This window comes from Nomascus leucogenys, chromosome 11, assembly GCF_006542625.1.
Source record: "Nomascus leucogenys isolate Asia chromosome 11, Asia_NLE_v1, whole genome shotgun sequence".
Lineage (NCBI taxonomy): Eukaryota > Metazoa > Chordata > Mammalia > Primates > Hylobatidae > Nomascus > Nomascus leucogenys.
This window is the reverse complement of record NC_044391.1, coordinates 21466488-21484025: the sequence shown is the minus strand read 5'-3', so window position 1 is coordinate 21484025 and position 17538 is coordinate 21466488. Positions and strand designations below refer to the sequence as shown.

The window sequence follows — 17538 nt, the reverse complement described above, 5'->3', positions numbered from 1 at the left end:
CAGCTTCAATCTCCTGGATGCCCTTCTGACTGTCCCCAGTTCTTTTGTTACGTTGCATTGCATTTCGGTGGCTACACCAACAAGTCACTTGGATCATGCATTATTTGAGCAGTTATCAAGAACTCTTAAAGAGGTGTTACATTTGACAGTAACTAATTCATATGTTCCTTGGTCTTATGACCTGATTAATTAGAAATAGTACAAACAGTGCTGACAGATAGATGATTCAACATAACTCATGAACTCAAATTCTCATTCTTACTATCCTTCGGTTTAAAATGAACTCATTCATTTTAGCAAAAGTAATAAATGAGTAATGGCTAGGAATTGGGAAAATATTAGTACACGCCAGCATAAGTACTAGTCCTGTGAAAATGTATTCAATCCAATGATTCCTGTCTTAGTTTATTTTAAAAAAAAACTCTTCCTTGCATAAAACTGTATAGTAAAATGTCTTAAAACGATGTCAGGAGAGAAAAACAGTCCACAGACTGTGGAGTGAAAGACACCCACTATATTTGAGCTAGGCAAAGGACATGACTCAGAGTATAACCTAAATTATAAAATATATATTTTGCTGTATTTGTGTTTTGGAGTTGTTCTAGTGGTAAAATAAAGACCAAATTTTAAATAAATCATCTTAAGAGATTACGTAGTGTCTTGTAAAAAGAAACGGCTTTGAGTAGGTTATCTTTGAGTTTGGATGTGTGCTCTACTTACTAACTGCAAGACCTTAACCATATTATTTAGTATCTCTGGGTTTGGTTTTCTTTCACTGTATCATGGTAAAATAGGTAAGTATTTAAAATGCATAACAAGGCTCAGAATACAGTTTGTGTTCAATAGAAGTACCTATTGTTGTTACTATTATTATTACTCAAGTCTCAAATCAAACCACAGGACCTCATATAGAACAAATTTACTTTCAGAGTAGGGGCTGTGGTAGGGCTAATTTGTGATTCTCTACCTTAAAACATTAGTAAATAAACCTAAATCCTAAGAAACATTATTTTATTATATACATTTCCTTGGTCAAGAAAGATCATTAAAGATGATTGCAGAACTTTGTATATTGCCAATATGTATGGTGATTAGGCTTATTTAATAAAAAAGCAATGTTAAACGGGCTTTTAATACTTAATAAACAGGCAATTTCTTTTCTAATATATGCGAAATCAATTTTGATGTCAACATTTTTCTATATATCAAGAGTGGTATGGAAATTTTTTCTAACCACCCAGCTGCTACAATGTTAAATAAATTAATTTTAATCTTAAATCAGAGATGTAATAGAGAAACGGATGATTTAATATGCAATCTCATTACATTTGACAGGCTTATTTATAAATGATTTGCCCTACATTTTGACAAGCATAGTTAATATGTTAATTAGCTTTTTAAAAGATGATGAAAGGAAGAGACTGGCATGCTATCATTCTTCATACACTGTTGGGGTGTTGGGGAGTACTGTAGTTGATACCTCAGGGTAGTGCTACTATATATTTTACCCACCCCCAAAGCACTGTGATCTTGATGAGATAATCGTTTATTAGCTGCAGATGACTTAGTCACCCTATTTTAAAAATTAAGCCCTTAAAATAATCCCAAGTGACGTTCTGCTTTTCTGCTTTCAAAAAACAAATGCAGCTCTAAACATATTTATAGAGGAATATAAAGCTTATTTGGAACAATGACCTCAACAGCTTGAGCAGGGCTTCCTAGCAAGGGAAGGACCACATAGATAAGCTGCTTGTTACATCTGCACTTCTCTTAATGTGGCTTTCAAAACTTAGTAAGCCTTTTTGGTTTAGAAGCTTAGCAATGATTTCCTATGCCTTGACTTTCACAGAGTTATAAATCCAAATATTAAGAGAAGTTACAGGAGGAAATGTTCAATTTGATTCCTCTGCTTAAAAGTTCCTTTACAGAGGGAGATAAAACTATCAAAAACTATCTATTTTCATAAAAGTATCAAAAACTGTCTATCTTGATGAGTTCCCAAATCACACAGGGTTGTTTGTTCACTGCAAGTGTTGGAGACCTGGAGGAGGAAATCGTAACATGGCCAGCTCTGATTTCCATCACTTGCTGACAAATGATAATGCATATGTGTCTTCATTCATATTTTTATTTCCTGTGGCTATTTAAACAGAAAACTGGAAAATGTACAATGTATAGGGATCATTAGTTTTTAGTTACTACCTTACTGCCCCACGCTGATAAATGAACTGTAAGAAAGCCTGAAACTACTGCCACCTGCCTCCCTGCTATTCTCCACGGGTTAGTATTTGCACTTCTCTTTGCTGCAGCTGAGCCATGACTCAATTATAGTCCCATTTCTAGTTCTCTCAATACCCAGCATCGATGTCATCGATTATGCAAAAATCAGTGCCTGTGAACTTCTCTCTAACTGGAAGAACACATTTTATTTGACTTATAGGATAATAACAAGATAGCTTTTAGAAAATGGCTTGAAATCAGATTCAGACAGGCAGGTGTACCATAGATATAACATAGATTTTAAGGCTTGGAAGTGAAGAGCCAGTTAGCATGGGAAGCTGTTCAGACATAACACATTTGCTATTTGGTTCTGGCAATGAATAACCTTGGCATGTAGACAAAAGGGCATTTGGGGTCTACTATTTTCTATCAGTTTTCCTCCTTTCCACTTAAATAACAGTCTTCTTGTGCTTCCATTATGTCTGTTCAAAGCAAATTGGCAGAAAGTGTCCGAGCTATCTTCCTTGAGAGAATTAACACACACACGAGGAAGAAAAAGTGACACACGTGCAAGAAAAAGTGGCACACGCTGGAAATCAAATACTGAGCTACACCTCAGAAACACATGTATTATGTCACAGTCCATTTGGTTCTTGGTGCTTTTAAAGGTTTGGGAAAAATTAGCCACTAGTATGTAAAAAATGTTCTGAGGGTAGAGTCTTAACTGAACTGCCAAGCAACTAAGATAAAACTGGCTCCAAGCCACAGATGTTTCCAACCAATGTTTTATTAGCAGAGTCCCTAACTGACCTCATTGAAAGACAACCTAGAATTTCCATACTCAAAAAATAGAGAAAAAGCCCCATAACACAAGAATCTTAAGTAATGAATATTTGCATAGCCAACTATAAGTCAGGAAGTAGGAAAGGGATGAGAAAGTAACTAATACCCTGATGCATTCATTGGCCTTTATTTTCAACTTTTTCTGCCATTACACTAATTATCTAAATATCTATTTTACCCAAATCCCTGTGTTGGGAAAAAAAAATCTAACTGTGTAAACAACCATCCCCCCAAAAAAGCCAGGAAGTGTGGTAAAATAAAGATTAGCTCAGCCCCTTAATGACAGATGATCATCTTTAGTCTCAGTGTTTTAGAATATCATTAAAATGGTATTAGGTTTATTACAAGATGTTACAAAATTTATGACAACAGATCTGTAGGATTATCTGATTTTCTTGTAGCTCTACTGGAAGCCTTAGAGCTAAACTTCAATAAAAATAAATACGTTCTCATGTACACAAAATGTTGCAGGTATCCTCAGTGGCTTTACAAATCCCCAAATCTCATTCCTAGGGAGGGCTGCTAGAACATAAAAAAATCTGCACTGTGCCCTAGATCGTGAGAAACTTGATTGTTTTCTCACCATAACGTTTTTGGATCAAAAACATCAGGAAAGAAGCCAGGCCTCATCACAGGCCAATTTATGAAAAGCCAAGATTATGGGGGGTAGGGCACTGAAGTAAGTATGTATACAACAGTAAGATAAACAACACATACTGCAGTTTTACTGAGGTCATAAAATTATATGAATACACAGTGGAATTCTACAAATGGGGGCATAATCACTCAGGGAAGATGACTCCTATTATAAAATAGTCATGTGCTATGTAAATTGTTTTACTTTGGACACAACTGTGAGTCTAGAAAAGAAATTATTCTATTAATAAAAGACATGTTCAACAGTCTGTCCTTCATGCCAAAAATTAGATTATTCCCTTATTTGATTGTTTGATTTGGATCACACTTAATTGGGAACTCAGTATAGTTTACCATTAATGCTCATTATGAATTAAATCTTGACAGTCATTGGACCTCATAAAATAGATTTTTAAGCTTTGCTAAAGCATTTGTGAAAGTGAGACCTAAAATTAAACATAAAATATTTTTTAAAAGTAGTCATTTTATTTCATTTTGGATAACTACTGTCAGAAGTTTTCAAGTACATACTGTGAGTCAAACTGGTGCCTAACAGTTACACCAAAATTTTCAGACCACTCATCAGAGCTTTGTTGCAAATTTAAACATACTCCCTGCTACTTCAATCCTGTTGCCGTCTGGAGATATATACTTCCCTAGTTATAAGATACAGCCACAAATTAAGACTCTTAGGGAGAGAAAAATCATGATACTGACAGTTAGAAAAATGTCTCTGCCCCTGTCCATCAAGAACCATTACCAGACAGCATCTGTAAAGGAGACTCTAATTAGAGAACATTCCCAATCATGTTTTAAAACATCCAGCAGCATGGCCACATGCAGGCAAACACTCCTGCACCATTAATCTTCATTCAAACTGTTACGATGTTTGTCTAGGCTTGACCCAGACCAAGCACTACAGATAGATTAGCTAGAGTAAAGCTTCCATTTCTCACCACATGTCAAGGCAGGTGGAATATTCTGTTGAGCCTAGAAGGACATCTGGAGGTCTGTACCACAAGGTAACCACTTCGTTGGAGTATGTGTGGCTAGGGACGGATTTTGCTCTTGCAAGACCTGTGGGTTACATGAAACATAAAGAAATTTAACAGGCATTAGTAAAACAAGGGAATTTAAATTTGAATGTTCACAATTTTAAAAGTCAAACCTCACCTTTTAATACAGAATCAGAAGTGCAGTGTCAAGGTTAATAGAAAACTGGGGAAAGCATATTGTGGTTTCTGTTTTTAACACATGCTAATAATCATTAAAACATTTCTATTTCCTAATAAAGCACTGATGTCATGAATCTAATAAAATATCAGCAGAGTAAACAAATAATTCATAAACTACTATAGCAAAGGAGCTTAGAAGTCTCTTGAATTTTTCAGATTTATAAGTATTGTGAGAAAGGGTTCCTTGTTCAAATAACTTTGAGAAAAAATAGATTTAGAAAGTTAAAGAATCCTTAAATTGTGAAACTTCTCAGTTTTTTTAATTGTTCTAATGCATATTGTGAATCTGCAAGAGGAGAGTATAATACTTTCCTCCAAGAATTGTCCTACAATTTCTTGTGGTTTCAGTGTTCTGTCAAATACTCACTAGGAAATGCTTATTGCAGAAGCTCTTTTGAAAAAACATCTAAATAAATAACTATAAAGGGATAGTCAAATCTGGTACATACATTGATGAGATTATATATGATAAATTAAAATGTTCTCTAAGAATTGTTTTAAACTGGGAAGATGTTAAGTGAAAAGGTATATGCAATTTGACCTCATAACCACAAATACTCATGCACAGAAAAAAGATTGGTAGGTCTGTTTTTTTTTTCCCTCTAAAAAAAAAAAGAAAAAAGTTTAGCAGAAAATACATTTAAATGTCTTCAGTGGTTACCTCTGGAATATGGGATTATCTTTATTTTTTAGTAAGTTTTTCTGAGTGTTTTCCCAAGATTTGTGGAATGAATGTGCAATTATTTTAAAAATCACAAAATCTATAAATGTCATTTTTTAAAAGAAAAAAACCTGTGTGACAGCTATCTAGCTGTATTCATTAGTGACAAGTATTATTTACTGTTATGTTTATAGCACTTAAAACATTTTTACAGTGAGCCTACCATAATATATTCATTTTAATGTTCTGACTATTTAAAAATTTTTATGTAGTAAGGAAATGGCTTTTTCTTATTTATTAAATGTAGCATTCCATTTTCAGTATTATATGTAAATTTTAAAGTTAATAAGACAGCTGGTAAGACAAAGAATTTCTAATTAATTCAGCTATGGTTACAGTACCCCAATTTTTTTCTACCAGTCAGTTTTAATAATAATGCAATGGTATACTATAAATTGGTTGATATTTATAAGTATTCCATATTAAAATGTACAGATTATACTACACAGATGTACTTACACATTCATGGTCCCCAATTTTTCTCCACATGAATGGAGTAATTATTTTTGATAATAGATTTCTATAACAACCTCTTCCTTCTTTCCTCTGCAAGGTTTTATCCTACATTAATTCAGGCAAAATTGAACAATAGATAGGACAATCAAGATGATAAAGTGTCTCCAGAACTTGGTAATCCCATCAAAAGGGTTGGTTCCTCAAACGACTATGGTTCCATATGGAGACTAAAGAGCCAGGCACAAGTCCTGAGATAGGTTCTGACTTGTTCCATATGCTGTTGTCAAGTCAAATGGGATGCTACAAACATTTGGGCTTGATTCTCTTAGTTTTCCTGAGGCCCTGTTGTCAGAAAGCTAAGCCAGAAGGATGAGAGAATGAAAAAAAAATTGAAGATTTTCATTGACAGCTCAGACCAGGCTAGCTATAAAAGAATTGTGATGTTCCCAGTTGTAAAGGGGAAAATAAGACCTCAAATAACCTAGAAGTAGTATAAATCAAAATAACCACGTGTAATTTCAGATCAACTATGCTCATTCTGAGTATGAGTTTGCTAGACTGGTTAAATATTTTTGGAAAGTACAAATAGAAGAAAGTGCTTTATCTACATTACTGTCTTTTTTCCCACATGTTTAGGCCAAAGACTACTCCAATTTTATTCAGATGAGCCACATAACTTCCCAAAATAACAGTAAAAATAACTTTCAATATCTAACTTTTCAAAGCTTAAGACTGAGTCTCTTAAAATGGTTTGCATGTAAATGTGTCAGAGTGAAGAATGTTATTATATTTTTAAGATACATTATTCTACATTGCTTGAGAAAAATTCTCTCATCTCATTTGAATACAGTTAGTCGATTAAAACAATTTATTGTAGAAAGTGTCCTCCATATTGATGAACAAAAAATTTTTACCCTAAAAATGTCTGTTTGGTTAATAGGATAAGAAAATTCCAAAACTTTTCAGGAAGGGAGAAAATCATTAAAACAATGACTCAAAAAATAAAAATAAAAGAAAGACAAAGAGAAGCGAAGAAAGAGAAAGAAAAGAATGAACAAAAGAGGAAAGAAAGATACTTTGAAGTATAAATATATACAACTACATTTTTACCAAATATTTTTGGTAAAGATATTGCTATGTGTTTATACAGTTCATGCATCAAAACATGCTTGCTCATGCAAAATTTATTAAACTGCATTCTTCAGTTGAAAGAAAACTGTAGGACAGGATTAATTAGCACAGCATGTGTGAAAGCTTTCTTTCTCTGTTCTTTGTCAGTTGCTATGGTTACACTACAGGAACAGAGCTACACTACCTTTTAAAAAAGATGCAGTTCACGGATTATTATCAAAACTTCTTATATTAATGTTTAGTTTGATTTAAAAGTCAAAAAGCAAAGTGCTAACCAGACAAGTGCAGGTTATATGCATGTTGCTGCTTTGGCTGAGTGTGTGCTCATGAAGGGGTACAATTCCGATGGGCACCTAAAATGGCTTGCATAAAATTCAGTGTATCCAACTTTACGGTGTTGATATTTCTAACTAATGAAAGACCCCAGAGTAAAAGGGATAATCCTGCTATTCAAGCCCTACTGCCAATGATTCAAAGTTGAGCTACCCTGATACTAGCATAGTGGACTCTTGGATTTCTGGAGGAGTTAAGAAGCTTTATAGCTAACCTCTTATCCAATAAAAAAATTCCTCCTCAAATCTCTATAAGATGGTTATCTTATAGATAATATCTGCTGCTACCCTGAGCCTGGTTCTACCCTCTGGCATGGACTCAGAATAAATCACGGGATAGTGCTCCGGACATTTTCCCTAAGCAGACCAGCCATTCAACACCAAACAATGGAGACTCTTCAGGCCTCATCATAATAGCCTCTGCTGCATTAGACTCTGCTGACCACTCCCCTTTCTTCTACATTTTCTCCCTTTATTTCTCAGATATAGGATAGTTAACCAGGAATGACTTGGTCTCCTTCTGGGACCTACCCCTTTTTTGCCCCTTAAATGCTGGTTTTGTCTACAGCTATATATACGTACGCTCAAACCAGTGCTTTCTCAAATATATACACTTTATAGGTCACTGGGTCTTATTTTGAGTTTTTTAACTGTCATCCATAGATGATTTCTCCCCAGATTTTACCTTCAGCTTATACTTGTCTTTGGGCTTCAGACCTGGTTCTATGTAATTCCCTACTGGGCATAGGTGCTAGATGTCCTACAGGCACTCAGTGTAACTCCAGCCAGAATTAATACAGTGAATACACCAAAAGAGTCCAGGAGCAAATGCACTTTACTAGTAACTGTTTCAAGTTCCAAAAATAGCCAAGGTTCTTTTCTTTTAGCTGTACACAGATGTAAACTAGAACTTATATTCCATGTACATTTAATTATTCCTTCAAATTCCAGTGCATCCTTTTTTTTTGTAGGTGGTAAAATTGGCTAGGGATTTAAGCAATCTCTTTAACTCTATGGAGAAAATTGCTGAACCTAGGATAAGGTTCAGAAATGATAATTCCCATTCCTTTGCTTTGACTAAGGAATTTAGAAGGAACTGGCAACACTGACTTACTCCTTTCTAACTAAGTGAAATTAATAACAGCAAACCTAGCTGAATTTGCAGAGTCAACTAAAATACGGTATGAAATAGTATCTTTCATTACTTCAGAGTCTTTCCAGAAAATGGGCCAACGCTTTGTGTTGGTCAGTGGTTTCATATTATATTACAGAGCAACTCCCACACCTCTCTCTCAACACACCTTACTCCCCAAATTAATCAGAAAAAATAAGTCTTGCTCTTAGTTAATCACAAAATCAGTATTTCTAGGAGAAAGGTTCCTTTCTTTATCACTTGACTCCAAACAGACATAAAACGCTTGGATAATATTTTACCATAAGACAGTTCCACTGGGAAGGGAAAGACTTGAGGCCTTCTCTATTCCATGGATCAGTCCCTGGGGTGAAGGCTTTTGGATTTCATTCCCATTCCACAGCCAAAGACTGGCCAAGAATTTCTTTTTTGATACAATTTTTTAATGGAGTATTCTCCCTCCTACAGGATTTATACTATATTAAATATCTTATGATGTGGTAACACTGTTTGAAAATACTCTATTGCTGCTTTTATAATGTATCAATAAACAACCAACAAACAAATATTTTCTTATGGTGTTCTAGCCTTTAATCTTTTCTCTCTGTACTTGACAAGGTTTCCCTGAATGATTCCATTTACTCCCATGGCTTAAGTTACTATCTATATATACTGATGATCCCAAACACATATAGCTAGCATCAATCTTCCCCTAAAGCTTCACGTTTCTATATCAAAAATGTCCACTTAGATCTTCCATGATAGTCCACAGGTATCTCAATTAAACATTTCTCCTGTCTCCAATTTTCTAACCAGTACTACATCCTCTATCGTCTCCAACTGACTGCTACACATCACCATCCATCCATTCACCAAAGCTGGAAGTCTTGTTTTGGTGTAGTCTCCCTCCACTTACAAAATCACAAAACCCAGTGGATTTTACTTTATAATTTTCCCTCTTTTCTTCCTCCTCCTTAGGTCCTCATATCATCTCTTGCTGGATTATTACACTAGCAAGTCTGACCATGGCACAATATTATCTTCAAAATATAGACAATAAATGATCTTTATTAAAATTATTTTTAATAAAGATTAATAAATTTTAAATTATAAAAATAATAAATTTAAAATTAATAATTTTAATAAAGGTCATTTAATTTTTATTAAATGACCTTTATTAAAATCATTTTTATTGTTGGCCAGGCACAGTGGTTAACACCTGTAATCCCTGCACTTTGGGAAGCCAAGGCAGGTGGGTCACCTGAAGGCAGGAGATCAAGACCAGCCTGGCCAACATGGTGAAACCTCGTCCCTATTGAAAATAAAAAATTGGCTGGGTATGGTGGCACGTGCCTGTAATCCCAGGTACTCGAGAGGCTGAGGCACGAGAATCACTTGAACCCAGGAGGCGGAGGTTGCAGTGAGCCGAGATCACACCTGGGCAACAGAGCGAAACTCCCTCTCAAAAAACAAAAATAAAAACAAAAATTAATTTTATTGTTTAATTGGAACATTCCTCAATGTGAATAACAGTAATAATAACAACAAAAGACTTAAATGCCCAATCTACTCATATAATCACTATGAGATGTGGGTACCCACCAACTCCCTCCCTTTTATTTGACTTAATAGGAAGTGTATCCTTTCCAGAAAATTGGGCGTCTTGAGGACAGGTCTATGTTTTTTGTTTGTTTGTTTTTTAAATACATTTGCCATCCTATGGTGTTGTTTAAGGTGGAAAAGTAGTTTCAAAATTACAATTAAAATATCCTTTTCTTTTCTTTGTATGTAACATCTTTGTTTTGGTTTCTGTCCAGACTTTCAACAGTGCTACTTTTTATAAGAAACCTAAATCCCTTAAAAATGTTTAGATTTATTCAGTAGTCTTTCTATTGAATAAGGGTATTCTTTGAACATAAATAAAAAGGAATTAAGTCCAGAAGACACTGAAACATGTTAAGGTAATATTTGATTTTATTTAATTATCCCTGAATTTTTAAGTTCAATAAATTATGCCTAATTTATATATATCCTAAAGGGCACAGATTTTTTAAAAAATATATTTCATTTGGCCGGGTGCAGTGGCTCATGCCTGTAATCCCAGCACTTTAGGGAGGCCGAGGCAGGTGGATCACCTGAGGTTAGGAGGTCAAGACCAGCCCGACCAACATGATGAAACCCCATCTCTACTAAAAATACAAAAAATTGGCCAAGTGTGGTGGTGGGCGCCTGTAAACCCAGCTACTCAGGAAGCTGAGACAGAGAATCACTTAAACCCTGGAGGTGCAGTTGCAGTGAGCCGAGATCGCACCACTGAACTCCAGCCTGGGCAACAATAGCGAAACTCCATCTAAAAAAAAAAAAACAAAACAAACCAAAAAAACTACACATACACATACATATATATAATTTTTAAATAACAGAAATAATATTTTAATATAAGCATTCCAAAGAAGACAGAAAATATTCAAATAATTAACTTTCATATACAGTACAGGAATTTCATTTTTTTCTATTTTTTCTCTTTTTGCATAGAAAATAAAAACTATGGTTTTCTGGGAAATAACAACTCTAAGTGAAATTAATAGATGTGGAAAACCAACTAGTTAGAATTATTTGGCTAAATACTATATGAGAAACACGCTTTTGTTCTTAGAGCATTAGCATGCATATTGGAAGACTTGTGATACGGCAAAACTAAATGCCAGGTAGTGGTTCTGGCACTATCTAGGTTTGTTATTTTGTTATTTCTCCTTGATTAAGTGACTTAAGCTTTCTAGTCTTGGTTTCACTATGTGTATGATGAGGGGCCTGAGATCTGGGGTCAGCAAACTATGGCCTGAGAGCCAGCCATTTGTCTTTGTAATTAAATTTTAGTGGAAAACAGCTATATCCATTCACCCACGTATTGCCTATAGATGCTTTTGCACTAAACAGCTGAGCTGAATAGTTGACAGAGACCATCTGACCCATAGGCTATGATATTTGGTACCTGGCCCTGTAAGAAAAAGTTTGCTGACTCCTAGGACAGACTAGGTTAACTTTAAGTACTAACTCATTCAAGTACTAATGCTCAGTGATTCTAAGAAAATAACTTTCACTAAAATCTTCTTTATTCAATGTATGAAGATCATGTATGCTTAAATTCTTAAACAGCCCCTTAAATAATTCCACCTCAACAATCCCATCACATCACATCTGCATTAGCAGAGAATGAAAAATCATTTTCAATAGAGTATATGTGAATATATCATCATTTTCACAGTTCACTGGTTTACATTTCATTTTCTAGTTTCTGCTTCTCAGTTAATGAAACTTGTAGTTATTATTCCAATGCTAGATGACAACACAATATAAAAAATGAATTTCAAAACCTGACTAAATCAGCAATTTTGATGTATTTCCATAACCATGCTGATTTATTACCAATTTTCAAAAATTAAAGGTAAAACCCATTAATTCATCATAAGAATCTGTTTTAAGTCAAGGCATAATATTCAGAACTTTTAAGGCATTTGTTTGTAAACATGTATTAATATATACTCAAAACATTATACAAGTATGTATCTATATGTGTTAAAGAGAAAATATTTATTGAAATAATTACAACCATAATTATGTCAAGTAAGGTAAGACTAACTGTGATTTATGCCAGAGAAATACTTTGCACTTGATAGGAAAGAAGTCAATCTATAAAGATAAAATTTATTATACATACATATTTAAAATGACAACATATGCTCTTGTTAGTGTATTAATTTCTTTAGTTTTTAAAAGAAAAAATTAGTATGAGTGTTTGTATGGGAGGCTTATGAGAAAACTCTTTCCATTTCCTTCCTAAACCACCTAGAGTTCTTTTTCTTTCTTTCTTTCTTTCTTTTTTAAGTAGTAGGAGGAGGCAATATCCTTACCTGGTCTTATTATAGATAATAGAAAATCATGAAAATCAGTGGATGTACAGTGCTCATTATACAGAGGCAAAGCACATGATAATTTATTGAGCAGTTATAGTCCGTTAGGTACTCTAATGGTTTTAAATGTATTATATCATTTAATGGTTACACAACTTAGAGTGTTGGAGGATTATTCGTATCCCAATATAACAGAAAGAAAACTAATGCCTAGAGAAACTAATTTACCCCAGGTCATACCATAGTAAGTGGCTGGGAAAATGCAGGTAGTGCTACCACCTCCCCAAGAAAACTGGGAACTTGGGAACAGGTTGCCTGGCAAGTGTGGGGCTCACATTGGATGGTAGCCTAGACCAGCAGGTCCAAAGTCCAGAATGGTGACTGGCTAGCCTGGTGAGGGAGACTGAAAGGGATAAGGTTGTGGGATGGATGGCAGTGAAGACAGGAATGGGAAGTGAAATGAAAACACAGGCTGGTTGTTCTGGAAAAAGGTTCCAAAAACATGCGTACATTAGAGAGAATGACTGATGCTGTCTAGAGAGCCTCCAGATAATCAGACAAAAAGCCTGTGAAGAAAAGAGAAAATTGATAAGGAAATACTGCAGAGAAAAGCTCAGGAAACTTCAAGCTAGGGTCTGGTTGCAGAAATGAGAACAACTCTTATCTGCTTTGTTTGTTGGTTTGTTTTGTTTTAAAATGGAAAGGGTGGAAGGCAGTAGACACATAAATGGAGCAGTTAAGCTAGAAGGCTGTGATGGCTTGCAGGGTAACAGCAGGAAATGGAAACTGCTGGGAGAGGGGGACCGTGAAAAGGGAATGGCCTATTTATCTTACAAGATCCTAAGGACAGTTTTTTTTGTTTTGTTTTTTTTTTCCAGAAACCTCAAACTGGGGTGTGGTCAAAGCCAATCTAAAGGGCATGTAATAAATAACACTGAAAGAAAAGGCTCTTCTGAAATGCCTGGACTGAAGTCAATTTTTAAAACATTCCATGAGATAAAAATAGGCAATTACTTTCAAACATGAACTAAGAGGTTTTTATGTTTCTTCAATAATAAATGCCCTTATGAATCAGTGCAAATTAATGAGGCGATTATTGAGCAAATTCAAGAAAAAAAAGCTTTGGGTCATATTGAATTATTGTAATACTTTTACATTTTATGGCTGCTGCCCAGGTTTTCTGAATTATTTTTACTATGCTTTTAGTATTTTCTTTTCTCTCATCATTCTATTTGAGGATAGGCCTATTAAAAGACACGCACATCTTTATTTTGATAATTTTAAAGACACTTTGTGACACCTGGTGACAATCTTGGTTGTCTTGAAATTGGAGTCGGGCATTGCTAATGTAGCAAATAAGCGTCACAACTTTGAATCTCCAAAAGAAGCATTTGGGGAATATTTTCAAAAATACATTAATTCCATGAAATAAATACATACCACAATCACTACAGAGAAGAATCATCACAGAGCTTTCATTCAGGCAAGGATCTAAGACAGTCTGTATCTTCTATAATATTCTTATTTATTTTAAACAGAAAATAAATTGAGGCCCAAAGTTCTGTCCATTCTGCCTCCACTGTTTGTAATCCATTCCCTTCTTTTTCCCCACTGCTGCTGCCACATCAAGCCCTCAGACTTAAACACTTCTGGGTCTTGAACCTATTAACTGGTCTCCTAGCTGCAAAGTTTGCCCTTCCTATTCCTCTTCCATATTCTGATGAAGAGACAGTTTCATGCAGTATATAAGAGCTTCCTCTCTGGGGTCAGCCATGACCACCACTTACAAGATGTGTGATTTGAGGCTGAGCTTCAATGGCTTTGTCTGTGAAATGCATGCAGTAAAACTCTGCTAGATATTCTGAATTTGCCTCTTCTGATGCATTCTTAACTCTCCTTCACCCTGTTCTTTGCTCCCCCCAGGCTGTCCTTAATGAGCGTGTAATTACAAAGTCCTTGTCCCCTGGCCTCAAGTTGGGTTTGGCCAATGGGCAGCAAACTGACCAAATGATCATAAGGAAGGAGAAAAGTGAGCTCAGTATATTTGTTCTCCTGGCTTCTTCTCAGCTGGACAAGGAAATGGTATTGCCTAAGTTATTCCTTAGAAGGCTACAGCTCTTGCTCAGGCAGTTCCAGAGCCAATTTCTCTAAATTCTCCCAGGAGTAGTAGTGAAATTTTCCACACTATTGCTAGCCTGAAAGGGTTCCACATACTTAACCCTGCCCAGAGTTTCACAAACAGTCCCTTCATTGAACACCCCTCAATTGCCCCATTTGTGTTGCCCTTTGTTTCCTTCTAGAATCCTGATACAATTGCCACACCTAACTTGAAAGGTATTTGTGCAAATTAGATGAGATAATGCACGAAAAATGCTTAATCATACAGTTGGCCTAGAGTAACAATTCATACTGGCTATTACCATAAACTAAAACATCATCTGATTAAACCAGTTCTCTGCTAAAAATCTTAATAGATCCTCTGGGCTTTAACCTGAAGTCCAAATTCCAAGGAATAAAAGAACATGTGACTACCTTGTTTCTTCCCATCCCTTTCTATGTTCTAGCCAACTGTTAGCAGCCAATCAAATTACCGGTAATTATTTTCTTATGTCAGTTCATTGGCACAACATGGTCTCGTATCCTGTAATTATTAATACTTATTCAGCAGATGACTTCTACATATCCTTCAAAATTATACTCAGGGCCAAGGCCTCCAGAAGCTTCCCTGACTTGCCCTCCCCTTCCTGGTCCAGGTAATGAATGTTCCTCTGTTCTCTGATTTACCTCAGCACCGCACTTAACAGATAAACATAGCAAAGTCTTTCATTTACATGACAGCTGCCACCTGCCCCACACAGGTGGGGCAGACCAATTTTCCCAAAATCAGGCCACATTTTTTTCCCTTTTTGGGAAAGGATCTTACTCTGTCACCCAGGCTGGAGTACTGTGGCACAATCACAGCTCACTGCAGCCTCACACTCCTGGGCTCAAGAGGTCTTCTCAGCTCAGCCTCCAAGTAGCTAGGGCTACAGGTGTGCACCACTATGTCTGGCTAATTTTTAAAATTTTTGTAGAGACAGAATCTTGCCATGTTGCACACGTTGGTCTCAAACTCCTGGGCTCAAGTGATCCTCCCACCTCGGCTTCCCAAAGTGCTGGGATTACAGGCGTGGGCCACTGCACCCGGCCATGGCCACATTTCACCTGCCTTTGTATCTCCACTTCCTGGCATGACGTCTGGCCTGCAGTAAGTCTACTGATAAACTGACATATCTAGCAAGAACAACCACCTACTATGAACCTCTGAAGCAGAGGTTCCTTTGGCAGATGGCACTTGTGTGTCATCCCAGCCTACAGGGATGGACCTGTCTTAGTCCATTTTTTTGTTGCTATCAAAGAATACTTGAAAGTGAGTCATTTATAAAGAAAAAAAGTTTACTTTGGCTGATGGTTATGGAGGCTTGGAAGTCCAAGATCAGGCAGCTGCATCTGGTTGGCATCTGGATAGAGTTTGGTATTGTGTCATCATATTGTAGAGAAGTGGAAGGACGAAGTGTGCACGTACAAAAGGGCAAAACATGATGGGCAACCTCAGTTTATAACAATCCACTCTCTTGGTAACTAATCCAGTTCCCTGAGAGCAAGAACTCACTCACTCCTGTGAGGATTAACCCAGTCCTGCAAGGGCAGCATTAATTCCTCTTAACGACCTAATCACCCCTTAAAGGTCCCACCTCCCAACACTGCCACACTAGGGACCAAATTTCCAAAACATATTCTGCGGGAAACACTCAAACTATAGCAGGACCCACCCCAACTCATCCAGAACATCTTTGTTTTCACCTTGAGACTTCAATAGAAAACCTACCCTTGGATTTCAAAACGTTAAAGAACTTAATATGAGTAAAGTTGAATCACGTTAAAGCTCAAGATCCCCTTTAGGGGGTAAGAAGTAACCCCAAAACAGACATAAAATACTTTAATCTGTTTATGATGCGCATGAATATTGTAAATAAAAATATAAGGCTATTAATAAGACCATTAATATTCTTATTTATACCATAAGGCTATTAATATACAAGCTACCAGCCCTTAAATACAAGTAAGGGAACCACTTTCCTGACTAATCAATTTTTCTCAAATTTTATCTAATATGATATTTAAATTTTAGATAAATAAAACCTCAAGAATTAATCTCTCCTCTAAACTTTTATATTGCATCTCAATCTTTATTCAGCTCACTTAGCAGACAGTATATAAATCTGTTATTATTTATATTTTTATCTCTGTTTACCTCTCTAGCTAATCAAAATATACTCCCTAAGAGCAAGGATCATTTCTTATGATTGTCTCAATTTTTTTACCACCACTCCCCACCTCTTTTCCATCTCTATGTAACACTGGGTCTTATGTAAAACGTACAATTTAGACAAGACTAAGTCTGTGTAAAATACACTTGGAAAGGGGATTAATTCTTCCTTTGCTTACTAGGATTCCAGGCTATGAATTATTATACTTAGATGTGTTAAGCCAGCTTAGAGCTCAACCATGGAAACATCAGTCTTCTCTGATTCAGCATGACACTTTAGGTGCCTCTCACGAGTTAACTTGAGCCATAGAAATAGGTATGTCCAGACTCGACAGTTTTTTTAAAAAAAAACCTTGACAGGCAGAAGTATAAAAATACTCATTTCAAAGCTTCCAGCTGTTCAGCTTTACTGAAGGAAGAGACCTGAATTTACATTTGAGGCTGTTTCTTTATTCCTGGAAAAATCAACTTAATGGCAAGTTCTGTTATATAAATATAAAGCAAGTCCCTACCCACTATTCTGGGGCAAGCAGTGAAATTAACCTGCATCTTGATGTTTCAAAAAGAAGAAAGGGTTTAATGTAAGCCGGGTGTGCATGTTTTAGCACAGCC

The 17538-nt window shown here is 35.8% G+C and overlaps 1 protein-coding gene across 4 annotated transcripts in view; it reads right to left on the bottom strand.

Annotated features, from left to right (window-relative positions):
• CDK14 (cyclin dependent kinase 14) overlaps positions 1 to 17538 on the bottom strand; it is a 600472-nt gene that overhangs the window by 239280 nt on the left and 343654 nt on the right. For all 4 annotated transcript variants that reach the window (XM_030822052.1, XM_003252399.4, XM_004089552.3 and 1 more), the window contains one exon: positions 4656 to 4776. In XM_030822052.1, coding sequence (XP_030677912.1) covers positions 4656 to 4776 — 121 coding nt within the window. The remainder of the gene's footprint in view (positions 1 to 4655; positions 4777 to 17538) is intronic.